Below are 22,251 nucleotides of genomic sequence, written 5' to 3'. Positions count from 1 at the left end.
CCAGCACATTCTCTACAACTCTAAGTGCTTGCTGAATGGACTTGTTAGCCATTTGAAGAAGTATTCGTGTGGATTTCAGCTCGAAAATCTGGAGTTTCCTCATTAGAGACAAAGGCATCAAGTTTATGCTTGCACCAAGGTCACATAATGACTTCTCAATTGTTATGTTTCCTATGGTGCAAGGTATATAAAAACTCCCAGGATCATCTTTCTTCTCTGGCAACTCTCTTTAGAGAATAGCACTACATTCCATTGTCATCTCAATAATTTGTCCTTCTTTTAGGGACTTTTTCTTTGTCAGCACTTCCTTCATAAACTTGGCATACAATGGCATCTGTTCAAGTGCTTCTAAGAAAGGAATATTGATGCTGAGTGTCTTGAATATGTCCAGGAACTTTGAGTATTGCTTATCCTCATTTTCTTTTTTGAACCTCTGAGGGTATGGGAGTTTGGGGACATATGGCTTCACCCCTTCCTTCTTCTCTTGTAGTTGTGGCTCGAGGATGTTCTTGTCTCCCTTTGAAATTTGTGCCTTCTTCGTTTTCTGATCCTCTTCAATTCTCCCCTCTATCTCTCCTTATGGAACTTCTCTGTTGTGTTCTTTCTGATTGATGGCTTCCTTCTCCCCAGTCTCCTCACTTCCAACTATGATTGCCTTGCACTCCTCTCACTTTGTAGCTTTTCCTTTGTCCCTTGGGTGGTCTCGAGTGGCACTAGGGGATGCATTTGATTGCTTCTCACTCATCTCTGCAATTCATTTAGCCATTTGCTCTATATGCCTCTCAAGATTTCTGATTGAAGCTTCTTGGTTTTTGCTTGTTATGGCTTGATCTTTTCTTGTTGCTTCTTGATCTTGTCTGGCCATCTCTTGAGTTTTGATGAGTTTCTCCATTAATATCTCTAAACTAAAGATTCTCTGAGAGTCTGGATTTGGTTGTGGTTGTGTGAGATGAGATGGTTGTTGCTGAAGGTTGTTTGAATTATCTATGGGAATATTTTGTGGGTGGAATGTGGATGTGGAAGAGTTATTTTGGTGGTTTTGTGAGTTGTTATGGGGTTGGTGGTATGTGTTTTGTGGGTTTTTGAATTGGTTAGTATTATTGGATGAATGGCTTTGGTTGTTTGTGTTGCTGAGGCTGCCAGAGTTGAAGTCCCTTTGTCCTTGATTCTGATGCTCACCCCACCTTAAATTAGAATGAGTCCTCCAGGGTGTCTTGTGTGCATCACCATGGAAGTTGTGTTGGAATGAACTTGAGGTGTTGTTCATGTATTGCACCTGCTCAGGGCTTTGTTGCTCATAATTGAATGTCCCAAAACTTTCTTCAGATTGATTCCACCTATGTGTGGTTTGAGATTGGCTTTGTGTGTTTACTGCAGCACTTTGCAGTCCATCAATTTTCTTGGCCATATTCTCTATTTGTTGTTGAAGTTGTTGGTGCATCTGTTTGTTTTGTGCCAAGATAGTGTCAACACCTTCAAATTCCAATACTCCTTTCCTTTGAGCTGATTGGCGTTGTCTTTGATGAGCATAGAAATATTGATTGTTTGCTACTGTGCCTATGAGGTTTTGGGCTTCTTCAGCTGTCTTCATAAGTTGCAATGAACCTCCTGCTGAATAATCTAAAGCTTCTTGAGCTCTCAGTGTCAATCCTTCATAGAAGTTTTGGAGTCTATCCCATTCAATAAACATTTTTGGTGGGCACTTCCTAATTAAAGCTTTGTATCTCTCCCAGGTATCATACAGTGACTCTCCATCCGATTCAATGAATGTTTGCACTTCTGTTTTCAGCTTGATGATCCTTTGGGGAGGATAGAACTTGGCTAGGAACTTGTTCACTAGATCCTCCCAATTGTTGATGCTTTCTCTTGGAAATGCCTCCAACCATTGGGTAGCTTTGTCTCTAAGGGAAAATGGAAATAACAGCAGCTTGTAAGTATCGGGATGCACACCATTTGTCATGAGAGTTTCACAAATCCTCAAGAAAATAGACAAATGTTGGTTGGGATCTTCAAGAGGGCCACCTCCATAAGCACAATTGTTCTGCACCAAAGTGATTAGTTGAGGCTTCAACTCAAAGTCATTTGCATGAACATTTGGGGTGAGGATGCTGCTTCCATAATGTCTGGGATTGGGGATAGTGTAAGAAGCCAACACCCTTCTTGAAGGTTGAGCATTGTTGCTCACTCCCTCTTTACGCACCTCAGCCTCCATGACTTGCAAAAATCATAAACAAACAAAATAAAAGCTGGACATTCTTATGCTGGAATGTGGTTAGAGGGTTAGGTGATACAATGTGTCAAACAGTTAATGTGCTTGGTAAGAAATAAAGAAAAACAAAGAAAAAAGTGCTTAATCTAGACTATCACCTTACTTAATCATTGTCAATCTAATCAATCCCCGGCAACAGCGCCAAAAACTTGATGTATGGAAAGCAATCCAACACAAAACTCACTGGCAAGTCTACCGGGTCGCATCAAGTAATAATAACTCACGTGAGTGAGGTCGATCCCACAAGGATTGAAGGATTGAGCAATTTTAGTTTAGTGGTTGATTTAGTCAAGCAAACAGGAGTTGATTTGAGTGATTTGTATCCAACAGAAGCTAAATTGCATGAAATTTAAAGGGGGAGGGATAATTGACAAGAATCTAAAGTGCAGAAGAATTAAAAGAGCTGAATCTTAAAGTGCAAGTAATATTAATTGCAGAAACTTAAATTGCAAGAAATGTAAATAAATGAAACTTAAAATGCAAGAAATGTAAATGGCTTGAATAATAAAAGGATTTGGGGACTGGGAGTACAGAAATTTAACAATCACAAGTGAATTGCAACAAGCAGAAGAGTAGAAGATGAGTTGAATTGAAGTAGATCTCAAATAGAAAAGTAAATTAGCTTGAAGAAGCATTCAGCAGATGAACTAAAATGAAAATGCAGATCTCAGGGGTCAAGAGACTAGAAATCCAAGTCTAGATCTCACTGCCTTCCTTGATCCAACTCAAAGAACAATTGCCTTCCTTGATCCAACTCAAAGAACAATTGCAAACAAATTAAAGATCAAGACAGTAAAGAAACTTGAATTCAAATCACCAAATCTTGAATTATGCAGAGAAAGAAACAAAGAGATCTCAAGGTGAGATTGAGACAGAATTTCCTCAATTCTCAACACCCAAGACTCAAGACTAAGAGTAAAGAATGAAGAAACAAGAACATGAAAGAAGAGAGATCAATTCTCCTTCCAAATTCTCCGAGATCCAAAACTCTCAAAATTACAACTCAAAATTCTAAAAGAAGAAAAAGGTCTTTCCCTAAATCAAACTAGCTTCTATTTATACACTTCCTTCTAATGATCATTAAGCCTTGAATTTGGGCCCTTGGCCTTGATGGAATTGGGTTCAAGATAGCCTCTGTTGATTGCTCTTGGTCTTGAGAAGAAATCCGTTTGCACTATGGACTTTGGAATCATCTACGTTTGAGTCAACGTTTGAGGCAAACGTTGACTCAAACGTTTGCGTGTAATGGCATCATGTAGAACGGCTGCTTGCTGTCACTCACGTTTGAGTTCACGTTTTAGTTTACGTTTGAGGTCAAATGTGAGCTCAAACGTGATCCTTCCCAAGGCAAATTTTCAGCCAGCGTTTGACCTCACGTTTGAGGCAAACGTTGGCGCAAACATGGCTCCTCTAGGGTGGTTCTTAAGCCAACGTTTGACCTCACGTTTGAGGCAAACGTTGGCGCAAATTTTGAGTCCTCCAGGGTATTCGTTAAAGCCAATCTTTGACCTCACGTTTGAGGCAAACGTTGGCGCAAACGTTGAGCTCCTCTAGGGTGGCTGTGCTATTATCCACGTTTGAGTTCACGTTTGAGGCAAACGTGAACTCAAACGTGATCTTCTCAATGCTGCCTTTATTTCCATTCCTGCCATCCCCTTTCTTCAACCTTCCTCCAAGCCTTTTGGTCACCTATCATCAATCAACAAATGCATCAAAGCCTTGCTAAAGTCATGAGAATTCTAATCATTCTTAATATACACACAATTCTAGTATAATTCTCATGAAAATGCATCAATTTACTCATGGTTGATTGAATCCAATTGCACATGAATTTCTACCTAAATGGCTTACTTGTAACTCAAGAAAGTATATAAAACTTATTAAAAACAAAGGAAAAAGACTAGTAAAACTAGGCTAAGATGACTTGTCATCAGTTTCATTCATGAAACTTAGTGTGGTTTTAAATAGATCAGAGACTATTGTTGCTAAGCCAGAACGACTCTGCTCAGAGTTCTCTGTTTGTTGCTGAGAAGATGATGGAAAAGGTTTTCTATTGATAAACCTATTTTTTCCACCATTATTGTTGTTGAAGCCTTGTTGAGGCTTCTGTTGGTCCTTCCATGAGAGATTTGGATGATTTCTCCATGAAGGATTATAGGTGTTTCCATAGGGTTCTCCCATGTAATTCACCTCTTCCATTGCTGGGTTCTCAGGATTATAAGCTTCTTCTTCAGATGAAGCTTCTTTAGTACTGCCTGTTGTAGCTTGCATTCCAACAGACTCTAAGAAATCATATTGACTTGCTGAGTCAATATTTTGTTCTGAGCCAATATGGCATTCAGAGTATCGATTTCAAGAACTCCTTTCTTCTGAGTTGCCCCATTGTTCACAGGATTTCTTTCAGAAGTGTACATGAACTGGTTATTTGCAACCATTTCCATGAGTTCCTGAGCTTCTGCAGGCGTCTTCTTCAGATGAAGAGAGCCTCCAGCAGAGCTGTCCAATGACATCTTGGACAGTTCAGACAGACCATCATAAAATATGCCTATGATGCTCCATTCTGAAAGCATGTCAGAAGGACACCTTCTGATCAATTGCTTGTATCTTTCCCAAGCTTCATAGAGGGATTCACCTTCCTTCTGTCTGAAGGTTTGGATTTCCACTCTAAGCTTGCTCAACGTTTGAGGTGGAAAGAATTTGGCCAGAAAAGCACTGACCAGCTTTTCCCAAGAGTTCAGGCTTTTTTAGGTTGTGAGTCCAACCATATTCTAGCTCTGTCTCTTACAGCAAAGGGGAAAAGCAATAGCCTGTAGACCTCGGGATCAACTCCATTGGTCTTAACAGTGTCACAGATTTACAAAAATTCAACCAAAAACTGATGAGGATCTTCCAATGGAAGTCCATAAAACTTGCAATTCTGTTGCATCAGAGAAACTAATTGAGGCTTAAGCTCAAAGTTGTTTGCTCCAATGGCAGGAATAGAGATGCTTCTCCCATAGAAGTTGGGAGTAAGTGCAGTAAAGTCACCAAGCACCTTCCTTGCATTGTTGGCATTGTTGTTATTTTCGGCTACCATGTCTTCTTCTTTTCCGAAAATTTCTGTTAGGTCCTCTCCAGAGAGTTGTGCTTTAGCTTCTCTTACCTTCCTCTTCAAGGTCCTTTCAGGTTCAGGATCAGCTTCAACAATAATGCCCTTGTCCTTGTTCCTGCTCATATGAAAGAGAAGAGAACAAGAAAGTATGGAATCCTCTATGTCACAGTATAGAGATTCCTTGAGGTGTCAGAGGAAATAGGAACAGAGGGATGAGGTAGATAAAGAAGAATTCGAACATATAAAGAAGGAGAGAGTCCGAATTGCTAATTGAGGAGGAGTGTTAGTCCTTAAATAGAAGGAGGTGATGGTTTTCGAAAATAATTAAAAAGATTTTCGAAAAAGTGGTTGATGGTTTTCGAAAATTAAAATTGAGAAAGTGGTTAAGTTATTTTGAAAAAGATTTTGAAATTAGCAATCAAAAAGATATGATTGAAAATTATTTTGAAAAAGATGTGATTGAGAAGATATGATTGAAAAACAATTTAAAAAGATTTGAATTTTAAAATTAATGACTTGGCTAACAAGAAATTTAAAAGATATGATTCTAAAATTCAAATATTGAACCTTTCTTAACAAGGAAGCAACAAACTTGAAATTTTTGAACCAAATCATTAATTGTTAGCAAGGATTTTCGAAAATAGTAAAAAAATTAGAAAAAGATTTGATTTTGAAAAAGATATGATTGAAAAAGATATGATTTGAAAAAGATTTGATTTTGAAAGATTTTGAAAATTTGAAAAAGATTTGAATTAAAAACTAACTTACCTCCTTTGTGTTGTCCTGGCGTTAAACGCCTAGAATGGATACCATTCTAGGCGTTTAATGCCCAAAATACTACCCTTTTGGTCATTTAACGCCCAGCCAGGTACCCTGGCTGGCGTTTAAATGCATTTCCTTCTTCACTGGGCGTTTTGAACGCCCATCTTTTTCTCTGTGATTCCTCTGCTGTATGTTCCGAATCTTCAATTCTCTGTACTATTGACTTGAAAAAGGCATAATTTTGAAAAAAAAAATTGAATTTTTAATGATGAGAAAGAAAAACAACGAAAAAAGATAGAACATGAAAAATCAAGATCAGAACAGATAATGCGTGCAAGAACATCTTGAATGTCAAGATGAACATCAAGAACACTTTGAAGAACATGATGAACATCAGGAATATATTTTTGAAGATTTTCAAGAAAATAGAGACACGCAGGACACCAAACTTAGAAATTGACACTAGACTCAAACAAGAAACACAAAAATTTTTTGGTTTTTATGATTTTAAAAATTTTTTGGTATTTTTCGAAAATTATTTGGAAAAAGAAAATAAGGAATTCAAAATTCTTAATGAGAATTCCAGGAATCATGCAATGTTAGTCTAAAACTCCGGTCCATGAATTAGACATAGCTTACTAGCCAGCTGATGAGATATTTTGATGAGAAACGAATCTCTCCCAAAACACCACAAATCTAACCGGCAAGTGCACCGGGTCGCATCAAGTAATAAAAACTCACGGGAGTGAGGTCGATCCCACAAGGATTGAAGGATTGAGCAATTTTAGTTTAGTGGTTGATTTAGTCAAGCGAATCAAGTGTTGGTTGAGTGATTTGTGACTTGCAGAATGTAAATTGCATGAAATTAAAGAAAGCAGGGAATTAAATTGCTGAATCTTAAAGAACAAGAAATTAAATGGCAGAAACTTAAAGTGCAAGAAATGTAAATTGCGGAATCTTAAAGTGCAAGGAATATAAATTGCTTGAAATGTAAAGGGAATTGGGGAATGGATTTGCAGAATTTAAACAAGGAAAAACTAAATTGCATCAAACAGAAGAGGGAAAGGGAATTGGGATTAAACCGGATCTTGAAACAGTAAAGTAAATGAACAGAAAAAGCAATAAGCAGGGAATTGAAATGAGAAATTCAGATCTCAGGACCCAGAGACTAGAAAACCAAGTCTAGATCTCAATGCCTTCCTAGATCCAACAAGAACAATAGCAAGGAAATTGTAAATTGCAAAGAGAATAGATGAAGTAAGTAACAGAAACGGAAATTCAATTAAGCAGTAAATAAACAGAGAGATCCAAGATTGAGATTGAAACAGAATTTCTTCAATTCTCCAATCCAAGATCCAAGACAAAAGTAAAATGAAATTGAAAGCAAATGAAAACAAGAAATTAAAGTTCACTCAGTGACAAAAGCTTCCCAAAAACTCTTATGAAAATTCTAAAAGGAAAGCTCTAAAAGAAAACTCTCCCGAAAAAGCTCTCTAAACAAATTGAATTCTATCCTATTTATACACTTTCCAAAATGATCTTCAAGCCTTGAGTTGGGCCTTTGTTCTTGGTGGAATTGGGTTGAAAGAGGCCTTGGTTGATTGCTCTTGAAGATTGAAGAAGAACCGAAGTGAACCAATTGAACCGGAAATGGAGTTAGCCAACGTTGGTCTTCAACGTTAGGGCCAAAGTTAGGGGTCTAACTTTGACCCCAACTTTTCATATCAGCAAACCACATCCTTCTGGTGTGGACGTTGGCGCCAACGTTAGGGGTCTAACTTTGACCCTAACGTTGGCCTTGCTTGGTGTGATTGGCGCCAACGTTAGCCTCCACGTTAGGGGGCTAACGTTGGCGCAAACGTTGCCTACTCCCCCATTGTGATTTAAGTGCCAACGTTGGTGGCCCAGGGATGAAGTTTCTCTTGCCAACGTTAGCCTCCAAGTTAGGGGGCTAACGTTGGCTCAAACGTGGGAGCCCAGGGAGTACTTCATGCCCAACGTTAGCCTCCAAGTTAGGGGGCTAACGTTGGGGCTAACTTCAAGCCTCCAAGTTCAATTTCAACTTTCATTCTTCACTTCTAGCCATTCCTCTTTGCTTCAACCTTTCTCCAAGCCTTCTTCACCTATCATTGATCAACCAAACTAATCAAAGCTTTGCTCAAAATCATGAGGTATTCAATCTTCCACAATATGCAACAATTATAGCTCAGAACCTCATGAAATGGCATGAATTCACATATGGTTGGTTCAATCAAGGGAAACATGAAAATCTACTCAATTAGCTTGCTTGTAGCTCAAGAAAGTGCACAATTCTAATGAAAACTAAAGAAAAAGACTAGCTAAAATGGGTTCAGATGACTTGTCATCACAACACCAAACTTAAAGCTTGCTTGTCCCCAAGCAAGAAATAAATTTATTAAGAAGAAAGAATGAAATGGAAGAGGAAGTTCATGCTAGCAAAGTGTTATTGATAGTTCATGGGGTTTTATGTGGATATGCAAATGCTCACTTCTTATTGACTCCTAGGCCTAGAAAGTTTCCTTCAAGTTTCAAGTGACATACTGCTATGACCTCTCATTATTCCTTTATCCTTGGCTATTACTTTATTCAAAAGCTTTATTTGAGTGTCATGTGTAGCAAGTTCATTTTCTTTTTATACTTGACACATTATTCACCATAGACACTTGGCTCACATTCCTTCTTAAAACATTGATGCCCAGCACCTCTTTGGGCTACTAAATGCTTTGTAGTTAGGTTGCTCTTGATAGTGGATTTTCAGCTGATGATCCCGGGTTAGTTAACCCAAGTCACCAAGTGTTGAGGCACTCCTAAGAGCTTACTAATCCAAGCAGATCCTAGTACAAAAACATCACAGGCATATATTTCAGAGTTCAAGCTATTGGTGTCCAGCTTTATTTCTTTTTGTTTTTCTTTTGTTTTGCCACCTTTTAGCTTTCTTTGTTCTTTCTTTCTTTTTTTTTGTTTTTCTTTCTAACCAAGGAATTCTATTCAATTGAGATTCATAGACAATAGGCCACTCTCTACTTAGAAGGAGATATCTTAGCTCTTTATTCACTAAAGTGAGTTATAATGCAATCACACACACCACCACTTACTTTTATTCCACTTCTAACTAACAGAGACCATTTCACTTCACATTCAAACTGTTCTTTTATTAAATTTAAAGATGCAGGGGACAACACATACTTCTTGTTAAGTGAAAATGAACACACAAGCCAACACATAAAAAACCAGCCTACAAAAACATAATTGATGCATACTACACTAACAGTTTCTGTTAAAATGGGCATATTCATACTTCCAAATTTGAGCAATTCAATACTGATGGAGTTAAATGACAATACAACCTCTTGGTGGCTCCTTCTTCTTTCATCTCAGCTAATGGTGAGTAGTCCTCCCATAAGAGTGATTGATTTTCTGCAGTGTTAATGGAAGTTGCTTGTTTCTCAAGCCCTTATGTGATTTGTTAGTGTGCAAGACTTTCTTGTAGGCGTTTGAACTTACTTTGGTGTGTGAACACCAAACTCAGTCTCTTGCCATGTTTCTTATCCATAACCATATGTGAAAGCTTAAATCTTCGCTAAAGGTAATAAAATTGAAAACTAGAAACAGACAATGCTTAAATGATTTGTCAGATTGCTTGGAGCTGGTAGCTCTTTATATAGAAAGTGAGAATGTGCTTTTAAGTAAGATTTTGGTGGAACACCAAACTTAGAATCCTTCATTCTCCCTTAATATGTTTTGGTGTGAAACACCAAACTTAGCTCCTTGCAATACATACTACTCATTTAACCTTTTTATTGAACTAACTATGAAAGAAAAGTACCTCCGGTTGGGTTGCCTCCCAACAAGCGCTCTTTTATTGTCACTAGCTTGACATTGAAGCTTTCTTTTATGGTGGTTGATGACTGTAGTGCCTCAACTTGTCCCCTCTGATCGTGAGCTTCTTCTTTGTTCCTTGGTGCTCTATCTCAGCATGTTCTAGTGATAATATTTTGCTCACAGTGTAGTAATCGTTAGTCTGTTGGTCTGTTCCCAGTTGTTGATAGACTAACTGCACTTTGTCACCTTTGAAGAGCCCTTCTGTTGGGATTTTTTTGTTCTTCCACCCCTTTTTGATTCTGTTTTTGTTTTTCTTCCTTCCTTTTGTTAATTCTTCTTCTTTGAAAACAGGCTCCCTTTTGAAATTCCTTTTCTTAGTTGCCAATACTACAATGTTCCCTTGAGCTTCTTCATTACTTTGCACAGTCTCTTTCTCTTTTTGGCCTGCTGTATCGTCTATCTCTTGCTTGGGAGGGCAGTTGTTGTTTGTCTTGTTGATTTCCTCCCTCCACTGCAGATTCTCCTTGTCTGTTTCTGTACCATCCTTCTTTTCATTACTGTTCGGTGTTTCTGGTAGTACACTCAGAGTGATACTTTCATTATGCATCCTGAGGGTTAATTCTCCTTGCTCTATGTCTATGATGGCCCTAGCAGTGGCTAAAAACGGTCTTCCCAGTATAATGGAATCGCCCTCATCCTGATTCGAATCCAGGATCACAAAATCTGCTGGGAAGATGAATCTGTCTACTTTGACTAGAAGGTTCTCAATTATACCACTGGGGCATATCACTGATTTGTCCACCAATTCTAGAGACATCTGTACCGGTTTTACCTCTTTTATGCCTAACTTTTTCACTAGAGAAGCAGGCATCAGATTGATACTAGCTCCCAAGTCACACATCGCCTTCTTGATAGTCATACTGCCAATGGCGCAGGGTAGAAAGAAACTCCCAGGGTCCTCAAGTTTGGGAGGAAGTCCCTTCTGGATTAGTGCTCTGCATTCCTCAGTGAGCAGTACAGTTTCATTAACTTGCCAACTCCTCTTCTTGTTGATAAGTTCCTTCAAGAACTTTGCGTACAGGGGCATTTGCTCAAGTGCTTCAGTTAAGGGAATATTGATTTCTAACTTCTTGAAGATTTCAAGAAATTTTGGGAAGTGTTGGTCCTTAGTTTCCTTGTTAAACCTTTGAGGATATGGCAAGGGAGGAGTGAAGTTATTTCCCTGCCTTTGGTCCTCAGTTGGCTCTTCAATTACTTCCTTTCCCTTTCTTGATTTTTGTGGCTGATCTTCTTTTTCTTGAGCTTGATCCTGAGTTGGCTTGCTTGCTGCCTCCTTCTTGTCATTGACTTTCTCTTCTTCAGCTTGTTTCTTGTCACTTTCCTTTGGCTTCTTGGTTGCTTCTTCATTTTTCACCAAGACTTTTCCACTCCTCAATTGTATTGCCTTGCATTCTTCCTTAGAATTTGGGATTGTGTCACTTGGCAGTGAGCTTGAAGATTTCTCAACAGAAATCTGTTTGGAGATTTGCCCAATTTGCCTCTCTAGGCTCTTCATGGAGGCTTCATGGTTCTTGGTTGTCATTTCTTGGTGTTTCCACATTTTGTCTATCAAGGTTTCCAAGTTGGTGAGTCTGTGAGATTCAGGTGATGCTTGTGGTGGGTTGTGAAATGTGGATGGTGGATGGTAGACATTTTGGTTGGTGGGTTGGTTATTAGATTGGTAATGGTTGGGGTTGGAGTAGTTGTTTTGAGGTTTTCTGTAGGGGTTTTGGTTGGTTTGCTGCTGGTTGTGGTTTTGGTTGTTTCTTAAAGTGTTTTGGTTTGAGTTTCTCTGCCATGGTTGTTGATTTTGGTTGTGATTGTCTCCCCACCTAAGGTTTGGGTGGTTCTTCCAAGAAGGGTTGTAAGTGTCACCATATACTTCATTTGGCCCAGAATTTTGGTTGTGCATGTACTGGACTTGTTCTTGTTGTTGCTCCTCTTGAGTCTCTTCACTCTGACCCCATGTGGTTGATGGCTGGCTAGTGTTGACTGCTGCAACTTGGAGACTGTCAATCCTCTTAGCCATTTGCTCAAATTGTTGTTGAAATTGCTGCTGCATCATCTTGTTTTGAGCTAGGATTGAATCCACTCCGTCTAGTTCCATTACTCCTCTTCTTTGTGATGGTTGGCGGCTTCTTTGATGAGCAAAGAAATATTGATTGTTGGCCACCATGTCCACAAGATTCTGAGCTTCCTCAGCAGTTTTCATTAGTTGTAGTGAACCTCCAGCAGAATGATCTAATGCCTCCTGAGATTTCAATGTCAGGCCTTCATAGAAATTTTGCAGCACATCCCATTCATTGAACATCTCTGGAGGGCACTTTCTGATTAAGGCTTTGTACCTCTCCCATGCTTCATACAAGGATTCAGCATCTAATTGTGTGAATGTCTGCACCTCAGTTTTCAGCCTGATGACTCTCTGGGGTGGATAGAATTTGGCTAGAAATTTAGCCACCAAGTCATCCCAACTAGTGATACTTGCTTGGGGAAAAGTTTCAAGCCATTGTGCAGCCTTATCCCTTAATGAGAACGGGAACAGCAGAAGCTTGTAAGTCTCAGGATTCACACCATTGGATTTGACAGTGTCACAGATCCTCAAGAAGGTAGATAGATGTTGATTTGGATCCTCCAATGGTCCTCCTCCAAATGAGCAGTTATTCTGGACCAATGTGATGAGTTGTGGCTTCAGTTCAAAGTTATTTGCATTGACATTAGGGGTGAGAATGCTGCTTCCACAATGTCTAGCATTTGCAAAAGTATAGGAAGCCAATACTCTCCTCTGTTGTGGTGGATTATTAACTCCTTCTCCTGGATTAGATGTATCTCCTTCCATCTCGTGGTATTCTTCCTCAGATTCTTCTTCTCCAACAATACTTTTCCCTCTTTCGGCTCTTCTTAACCTCCTGAGAGTTCTTTCGTCTTGTTCATGAAAATTGGGTATGGCTCTTTGTGTACCTGACATACAAGCAGAACATAAGAGCACACAAACCAGTGATACTTCAATCTACTGCTAGAATGAAGTTTTAGTTAGCTTAAGCAAAAATTCAAACAGTTAGTGGGTTAATCAAAGGTTAAAGAAAAATAAAGAAAAAGTGCTTGATCTAGATTACCACCTCACTTAATCATTGTCAATCTAATCAATCCCCGGCAACGGCGCCAAAAACTTGATGAGATATTTTGATGAGAAACGAATCTCTCCCAAAACACCACAAATCTAACCGGCAAGTGCACCGGGTCGCATCAAGTAATAAAAACTCACGGGAGTGAGGTCGATCCCACAAGGATTGAAGGATTGAGCAATTTTAGTTTAGTGGTTGATTTAGTCAAGCGAATCAAGTGTTGGTTGAGTGATTTGTGACTTGCAGAATGTAAATTGCATGAAATTAAAGAAAGCAGGGAATTAAATTGCTGAATCTTAAAGAACAAGAAATTAAATGGCAGAAACTTAAAGTGCAAGAAATGTAAATTGCGGAATCTTAAAGTGCAAGGAATATAAATTGCTTGAAATGTAAAGGGAATTGGGGAATGGATTTGCAGAATTTAAACAAGGAAAAACTAAATTGCATCAAACAGAAGAGGGAAAGGGAATTGGGATTAAACCGGATCTTGAAACAGTAAAGTAAATGAACAGAAAAAGCAATAAGCAGGGAATTGAAATGAGAAATTCAGATCTCAGGACCCAGAGACTAGAAAACCAAGTCTAGATCTCAATGCCTTCCTAGATCCAACAAGAACAATAGCAAGGAAATTGTAAATTGCAAAGAGAATAGATGAAGTAAGTAACAGAAACGGAAATTCAATTAAGCAGTAAATAAACAGAGAGATCCAAGATTGAGATTGAAACAGAATTTCTTCAATTCTCCAATCCAAGATCCAAGACAAAAGTAAAATGAAATTGAAAGCAAATGAAAACAAGAAATTAAAGTTCACTCAGTGACAAAAGCTTCCCAAAAACTCTTATGAAAATTCTAAAAGGAAAGCTCTAAAAGAAAACTCTCCCGAAAAAGCTCTCTAAACAAATTGAATTCTATCCTATTTATACACTTTCCAAAATGATCTTCAAGCCTTGAGTTGGGCCTTTGTTCTTGGTGGAATTGGGTTGAAAGAGGCCTTGGTTGATTGCTCTTGAAGATTGAAGAAGAACCGAAGTGAACCAATTGAACCGGAAATGGAGTTAGCCAACGTTGGTCTTCAACGTTAGGGCCAAAGTTAGGGGTCTAACTTTGACCCCAACTTTTCATATCAGCAAACCACATCCTTCTGGTGTGGACGTTGGCGCCAACGTTAGGGGTCTAACTTTGACCCTAACGTTGGCCTTGCTTGGTGTGATTGGCGCCAACGTTAGCCTCCACGTTAGGGGGCTAACGTTGGCGCAAACGTTGCCTACTCCCCCATTGTGATTTAAGTGCCAACGTTGGTGGCCCAGGGATGAAGTTTCTCTTGCCAACGTTAGCCTCCAAGTTAGGGGGCTAACGTTGGCTCAAACGTGGGAGCCCAGGGAGTACTTCATGCCCAACGTTAGCCTCCAAGTTAGGGGGCTAACGTTGGGGCTAACTTCAAGCCTCCAAGTTCAATTTCAACTTTCATTCTTCACTTCTAGCCATTCCTCTTTGCTTCAACCTTTCTCCAAGCCTTCTTCACCTATCATTGATCAACCAAACTAATCAAAGCTTTGCTCAAAATCATGAGGTATTCAATCTTCCACAATATGCAACAATTATAGCTCAGAACCTCATGAAATGGCATGAATTCACATATGGTTGGTTCAATCAAGGGAAACATGAAAATCTACTCAATTAGCTTGCTTGTAGCTCAAGAAAGTGCACAATTCTAATGAAAACTAAAGAAAAAGACTAGCTAAAATGGGTTCAGATGACTTGTCATCACCAGCCAAGCTTTTAGTGAAAGCTTCGGTCCAAAACACTAGACATGGCCAATGGCCAGCCAAGCATTAGCAGGTCATTACATTCAACAGCAAGATTGATAGAAATCAACAAGCTCTTGTGATGATAAGTTGAAACCTCGGTCCAAAAGATTAGACATAGCTTCACAGCCAGCCAGATTTCAACAGATCATCATGAAACTCTAGAAGTCATTTAAAAATTTTGAAGAAAAATATATTTAATTTTTTTTTTGAATTTTTTGAAATTAAAAATAAAAAGTTTAAACATAAAATAAAATTATCCAATCTAAGCAACACACTACAAGAAAAATGCGTATTTGTAACAAAAAATATTGTTACAAAACGTCAAAATTTTGAAACAAAAGTTTTTTGTAACAAAAAAAGGGTCCATTGCAGTAAGTCCCGTTACAAAAAGTTTTTGTAACGAAAAATGGAATTATTACAATTCAGTACCATATTTTGTAATATTTTTTTCTGATACAAAAATCCAGAAACCGTTACAAAAGTAATAACAAATTTTGATTTTGAAGGTATTTTTCGTGACAGTCAATTTTTTTCCTATCAAAAAATTTTGTTACAAAATGTAACATGATTTTGTAACATTTTTTTCTTTAGTTACGAAAGCAAATTAATTATTTTGTAACTTTTTTTATTACAAATTACATGCATAATTTGCTAAATTGTTTTTTAAATTAACTAATATATTAATGATTTTAATAAACAAGTTTACATGTATATAATATGCAAAAACATACATAAGTCAAACAAGATCCTTTTAGCTAAAATTGCTTGAAACAAAATAACATTAACTAGTGAGTACATTGATTAGTTCAACCAAAACATAAAAGTTCTAACATAAAAGTTCAACCAAAACATAAAAGTTCTAACATAGATTAGTGTCTCTATGCATCAAAACATTCTTGAGCCCTCAAGGTAGCATATGGTCACCATTTCAGCACTCCTGTAAATATGAAAAACCGAAACAAAAAAGTTAGAAACAAGATATAACACTAATTATAATTTTTTCACTAAGTTTTTTCCACTAACTTACAGGAATGGTGATTAATTTGCCTTCAGGGCTCCACACAGCCTACAAGTTTTTCCTTTCCTTTTGCAAAGAATGCAAATCTCTCTTGTACTTCCCCAATCTCAATCTATGCTGCACCAACAGAAAATTCAATATAGTATCAAGCTTATATCCTATCCTTTAACTCCCCTCCCTATAAACTCCCATATACCGCATATTGCAGTAATTTATCCCTCAAGAAACCCAGTCCAACATTTTTTTTCCCAAAAAAATAGATAAATCCAATCATAACATTACAAAAGTCTGCTCCATGACACCATGAACACAAGATCAAATATGCAAAATAACATAATGTAAACTCTAATAATGCTTTTCATGCTTTTACACTCACAAAGTTCCATATAAAGAAAGTGAGATTCATGTCAAAACACCAAATTATAGCATAAAAGACAAAGCACCATATCTCTTTTACTTTATTTGGCATTTTTAGTTCTAGCCATGTTTCAAAACATGACAAAGCATTCCCTAACCATAGCCACACCAGACTTTTTCTCCTTCAACGCTGCTCCCAAAATACTCTATGAAATCTTACATCTGAAAAAAGAGACAGTGGACAGTTTTTATGACCTCTCCACACAAAACACAAATTGAAAACTCTTCCAAAATGATGTCAAGTCTAGCCAACTTTTCCCTTGTACTGAGTTTTTCATGCAAAACAAAATATATATACTAGACTTTATTCAAAGTTAAAAATATGTAGATAAATTAGGGACAAGATGTGAAAGATAATATTACAAACTATCAAAAGAAAAATAACATGTTATTCTCAGTAACAATTATTTATCATAAAGCAGCATAATATAGGGACAAGATGCAAAGCTTCATAGTGCACACTTAATAAAGGAAAAGAAAGCTAAGAAACACATAAGTCAACATGTTTGCAATATCAAAGTCCTTTCAGGTAAACAAATAATGTAAATCATCCCCCTCCCTCAAACAAAAACTCTTTATCACTTGGTGCAAAGCAGCCAAAGTGGGATAGTTGACAGAAACATAAATGAGAATGGAAATAAGAATAAGATGAACCACAAAATTTGATTCTTCTCATATTTTTACAGAATCATACTATAAAGTTTCATAAGACAGATTTGACATGTGATGACAACAAAATCGATCATCTCACAATTATAACAATATATAATATATGTTGATTACTTATCCAGTAATTTAATAATAAATTTGAAATTCAAGATCATCTTTAGAGTTAGGACAAAAGAAAAAGAAAAACTCTGACAACAAGATAATAGCTCACTTCCTACACGCACAGATGCACTAGGCCAAATCTGATCAAGCTAAACACAACACTAAATAATTAAATAAACACAATACTGAATAAACACAACAAGAATAATTTCATAATTAAATAAAAAAAATACAACATGTGAACAACAAGAACAGTTCCATAATTACTGTACAATAAAATAATCTAAATTACTCATAACAGAAAAACCTAAAAAAATCATTACTCATAATAATAACAGTTTAATAATCTTCAATAATGTTCACTATTCATCATCAGTAATAAACTCATTCTTCAGAATGGCATGAATTAGAGCTTGCAGCCAAAAAGTTCAAAAGAAATCAAAGTTATGGTCTTTAAATCACAAAAGAAATTTCATCCCCAAAAATTAAAAATAATAAGAAACTTGATATTAAAATGGAAAAGGAAGGGTTATTAGGTTTACACACTCAAAGGCTGCTTCTCCCTGCTGGCGCAGAGACGGCATCACGGCTTCGGCGACGACGGTTGGGTGGTGGCGGAGCCTCGGCGACAACGGTCTCATCCTTCGCGGCACGGTTTCTCTATTACAGTGTCTCATCTCTCAACGGCGCTCTCTCCCCTGACTCGGCAAGACAGCGGCGAAACGGAAAGCTCCTTGCATGCGGCAGTCTGGCGGCTTGAACAGCGACGATTATGGCTGGGCGCGACGACGACTCCTCTAACAGCAGGCTCGCGACAGGCACGACGCTCTCTCTCTCTCTCTCCTTGGCACTTGCCCGACGGCGCCTTCTCTCCTCTGGGTGTGACACGACGGCACAGCGACAGTGATGTCCGCCGGCGTCGTCCTCCCCTCCTTCCCCCTCTCCTTCTCTTCTTTCTCTTTTCCAGTTTCCCCTATTTCTGTTTCCCTTTCTCTTACTTTCCTTTTCGCTGGGGAAATGTGTTTTGGGAAGGGGGGTTGGCGGCTAGGTTTAGGGGGTGGAGTGAGAGAGAGTTGTATTAGGGTTAATGTTTAGATAATTTAAGTATTTTTAATAAAAATGGGGGTAGTATAGTAATTAAAAAATTAATTTTAATTTAATAATAATTATATAAAAATATTATTTAACTATAAAATCTCAAAGTATTTTTAAATAAATACACTAATTTTAAGAATTAGAGAAAATTAAATTAATTATTTTTAAACTATTATTTTGTTATTAATTTATAAATTTTTTTAAATAAATATTAATTAAGATAAAATTAGAGATAATCAAATTAAATTTTTTTATTTATAAAAATTAAAGTATTGAATTCAAAAATTTTAAATATTTAAATTAAATTATATAAAATTTTTATATTTTTTAAAATATTAACATTTTAAATTATAAATAAAAAATATCCCGTTTAATATAAAAATATCTAAAAATTTATTTTGAATAAATATAATAAATTATAAATAATTTATTATTTAATTTTTAAAATATTTTTAAACTCAAAGTATCATTAATTTAACTTAAATATTTTTAGTAAAATAAATTTTTAAATATAAAATCTTAAATAAATATAATAAATCATTAATAACTCATTATGTTAATTTTTAAAAATTCGAAATCTTACTTTTAATATGTTGAAACAAAAATTTTATTAATTATAAAATCTTTGAATTTTGTGACAAATAAATAACTTGTTACAAAAATACTGTATTTTGTGACAAATTAACTTCTTGTTACAAAATATTTTAAATTTTTGCAACAATATAATCTTTTGTTACAAAACATTATAACAATTTGCAACAAAACAACGATTCGATACGAAAGCCAACATAATTTGTAACAAAAAGAATCACGTTGTTACAAAATATTGAAATGTTTTGTAACAATTTTTTTTGTTGTTACAAAATATTCTTATTTTGTAACAATAACTAATTATTGTTACAAAAAAATCATAATTTGTAACAATTTTAAATTTGATACAAATTTTTTGTTACAAATATTTCATTTTCTTGTAGTGACAAGATGAACCGTCAGTTGTCCAAACTCGAATAATCCCCGGCAACAGCGCCAAAAATATGGTACACAAAATCGTGATCGCACACTTTTCACACAACTCCGTGTAGTTGACCAGCAAGTGTACTGGGTCATCCAAGTAATACCTTACGTGAGTAAGGGTCGATCCCACGGAGATTGTCGGCTTGAAGCAAGCTATGGTCATCTTGTAAATCTCAGTCAGGCGGATTCAAATGGTTATGGAGTTTAGATAATTAAAAGATAAATAAACGTAAAATAAAGATAGAGGTACTTATGTAATTCATTGGTAGTGGTTTCAGATAAGCGTATGAAGATGCTTTGTTCCTTCTGAACCTCTGCTTTCCTATTGCCTTCATCCAATCATTCATACTCCTTTCCATGGCAAGCTGTATGTTGGGGGATCACCGTTGTCAATGGCTACCGTCCGTCCTCTCAGTGAAAATGGTCCAAATGCACTGTCACCGCACGGCTAATCATCTGTCGGTTCTCACTCATGTTGGAATAGGATACATTGATCCTTTTACGTCTGTCACTACACCCAACACTCGCGAGTTTGCAGCTCGTCACAGTCATCCCATCCCAGATCCTACTCGGAATACCACAGACAAGGTTTAGACTTTCCGGATCTCAAGAATGACCGCCAATCAATTCTAGCTTAAACCACAAAGACTCTGATCTCACGGAATGAAGGGTTCTGTTTTCAGGAGAGGCAACCATGTGTAGTGAACTAGGAGGCTAAGATATATACACTCAAGCTATTGCAAATAGAACAGAAGTGGTTGTCAGGCACGCGTTCATAGGTGAGAATGGTGATGAGTGTCACGGATCATCACATTGATCAGGTTAAAGTGCGAGTGAATATCTTGGAATAAGAATAAGCTTGAATTGAATAGAAAAACAATAGTACTTTGCATTAATTCATGAGGAACAGCAGAGCTCCACACCTTTTTCTATGGGTATAGAAACTCCACCGTTGAAAATACATAAGTGATAATGGTGTTCATTGGCTTCGGCCCTATAGGGGGAACCAGAATGACCAAGACAAAAATACAATAGTAAGAGGTCCTATTTATAATGAACTAGTAGCCTAGGGTTTACAAAAATGAGTAAATGATGTAGAAATCCACTTCCAGGCCCACTTGGTGTGTGCTTGGTCTGAGCATTGAAGCTTTCACATGTAGAGACTTTTCTTGGAGTTAAATGCCAGCTTTTGTGCCAGTTTGGGCATTTAACTTCAGCTTTTTTGCTAGTTCTGGCGTTTAACGCCAGAATAGGGTAGAAAGTTGGCGTTTAAACGCCAGTTTGCGTTATCAAAACTCGGGTAAAGTATAAACTATTATATATTGCTGGAAAGCCCAGGATATCTACTTTCCAACGCAATTGAGAGTGTGCCAATTGGGCTTCTGTAGCTCCAGAAAATCCACTTCGAGTACAGGGAGGTCAGAATCCAAGAGCATCTGCAGTCCTTTTTTCAGCCTCTGAATCAGATTTTTGCTCAGGTCCCTCAATTTCCACCAGAAAATACCTGAAATCACAGAAAAACACACAAAATCATAGTAAAGTCAAGAAATGTGATTTTTGAATAAAAATATAATAAAAATTAACTGAAACATACTAAAAACTACCTAAAAATAATGCCAAAAAGCGTATAAATTATCCGCTCATCACCACCACATCTGAAATATATATTAAAAAAACTATAAGGAAATAATGACAACAAAGCAACATTCTACAAATCACAAAGAAACAAGACTGCAATCATTCCAGACAAAAAAAGTATGAGCAAATAGCACAACATACCAACTAAGAAATTGGAATCCTCTTTGGTTTCCAAAAGTTCAGTGAATGGAGAGATTGTAAGAGCAGATTTTGGAATAAAATCGCAGATAGCATCCCTAACAATGGTCCTGAATTGAAAAATCAACTTAAACTGATGCCTAGTGGCCCTATAAGATCCTTGGTTTGGCACAACAGAGAAGAGCTTCATTACATATACTCGACCCTCGAAGAGAAGTTGTTTGAACCTGTAAATCATAGTCTTCTGAACAATAGCTTGTATCTTCCACCCCTTCCAATTAACATAAATTATACTAAAAATCCGATAAATGACAAATCGAATACAGAGAAAAACAAATTTAAATGAAACAAAATTTTAGACCTCGATATAAAAAAGGCAAGGAGAAACACATTTAAATACAAAAAATAAACAGCCAAAAAATTTTAATAGATTTAGACCACTATAACTCACAGATTCATCAACCAAAATCATCTCCATGGAATTTGGGAGAAGCTGACCCGTGAAAGTTGGAACAGTCCAAAGCCTAATCACCTTAACTTTGAGGTTCCGTGCTTCTTTCTCAGGATTAATCTTATTAACCATATCCATGGCAGTTGTCATATTGAAATGCAATTAAAGGGATGAAAGAGAAAACAGATTTCAGTCAATCAAACAGCAACTAAGAAACACATGCAACAGCAACATGAATGTGAGAAAAATCTGCCATGATCAATGGATTCTGCCTTTATTTATAAACATAAATCAATTGAGTAATTTGAATTTCGAAATCTATAGAACCCTTATTTTGGGAGGAAAAAAAAAAGCAAGATGGACATTTGAAAGATATTGGTGTTGAATGACCTTAGATATCAATCAAAAGATATTTGCGGGCCCCACTAAATAATCCTATATATAGGACCTAAGCTAACAACAATTAAAACACAAATAAGGTGTATAAATGGTAAGCTATATTAACCCTAAGTTATCTTCTATATAAATTGTAAGTTAATAGGAGAAGAGAGGATGAGATGAGAAGAGGATGAGAGAGAAGAGACAAATAACAAAGACAATATGAGCTAACACCTAGAGAAAAGCGAGAACTAAAAATAAAAAGAAAACCTATGCATAGATTTAGGAGTGGTAGGCTTAGATGATGACACCTTTTGGTATAGATATCATTATTTGATTAGTCTTCCTATATAATTATATTTCCAATGACAAATATATCATATTCTCAATGAAGATA

At 36.8% G+C, this 22,251-nt stretch overlaps 1 protein-coding gene and 1 non-coding gene across 2 annotated transcripts in view; one reads left to right on the top strand and one right to left on the bottom strand.

Annotated features, from left to right (window-relative positions):
- Positions 1 to 21,263, bottom strand: part of LOC107627163 (uncharacterized) — an 80,350-nt gene extending 59,087 nt beyond the window's left edge. Inside the window, exons 1-2 of the mRNA XM_088505817.1 lie at positions 21,029 to 21,263; positions 20,900 to 20,904 (exon numbers count right to left, since the gene is read on the bottom strand). Coding sequence (XP_088361943.1) covers positions 20,900 to 20,904; positions 21,029 to 21,263 — 240 coding nt within the window. The remainder of the gene's footprint in view (positions 1 to 20,899; positions 20,905 to 21,028) is intronic.
- On the top strand, positions 4,834 to 4,941 carry LOC148573675 (small nucleolar RNA R71). The gene has a single exon (XR_015906851.1). It is a non-coding gene; the product is annotated as a small nucleolar RNA R71 (small nucleolar RNA).
- Positions 21,264 to 22,251: the final 988 nt, after the last annotated feature.

This window comes from Arachis ipaensis, chromosome B2 (assembly GCF_059453495.1).
Source record: "Arachis ipaensis isolate K30076 ecotype BB chromosome B2, ASM5945349v1, whole genome shotgun sequence".
Classification (NCBI taxonomy): domain Eukaryota; kingdom Viridiplantae; phylum Streptophyta; class Magnoliopsida; order Fabales; family Fabaceae; genus Arachis; species Arachis ipaensis.
The sequence above is the reverse complement of the archived record's forward strand: the minus strand, read 5'-3'. Positions and strand labels throughout refer to the sequence as shown.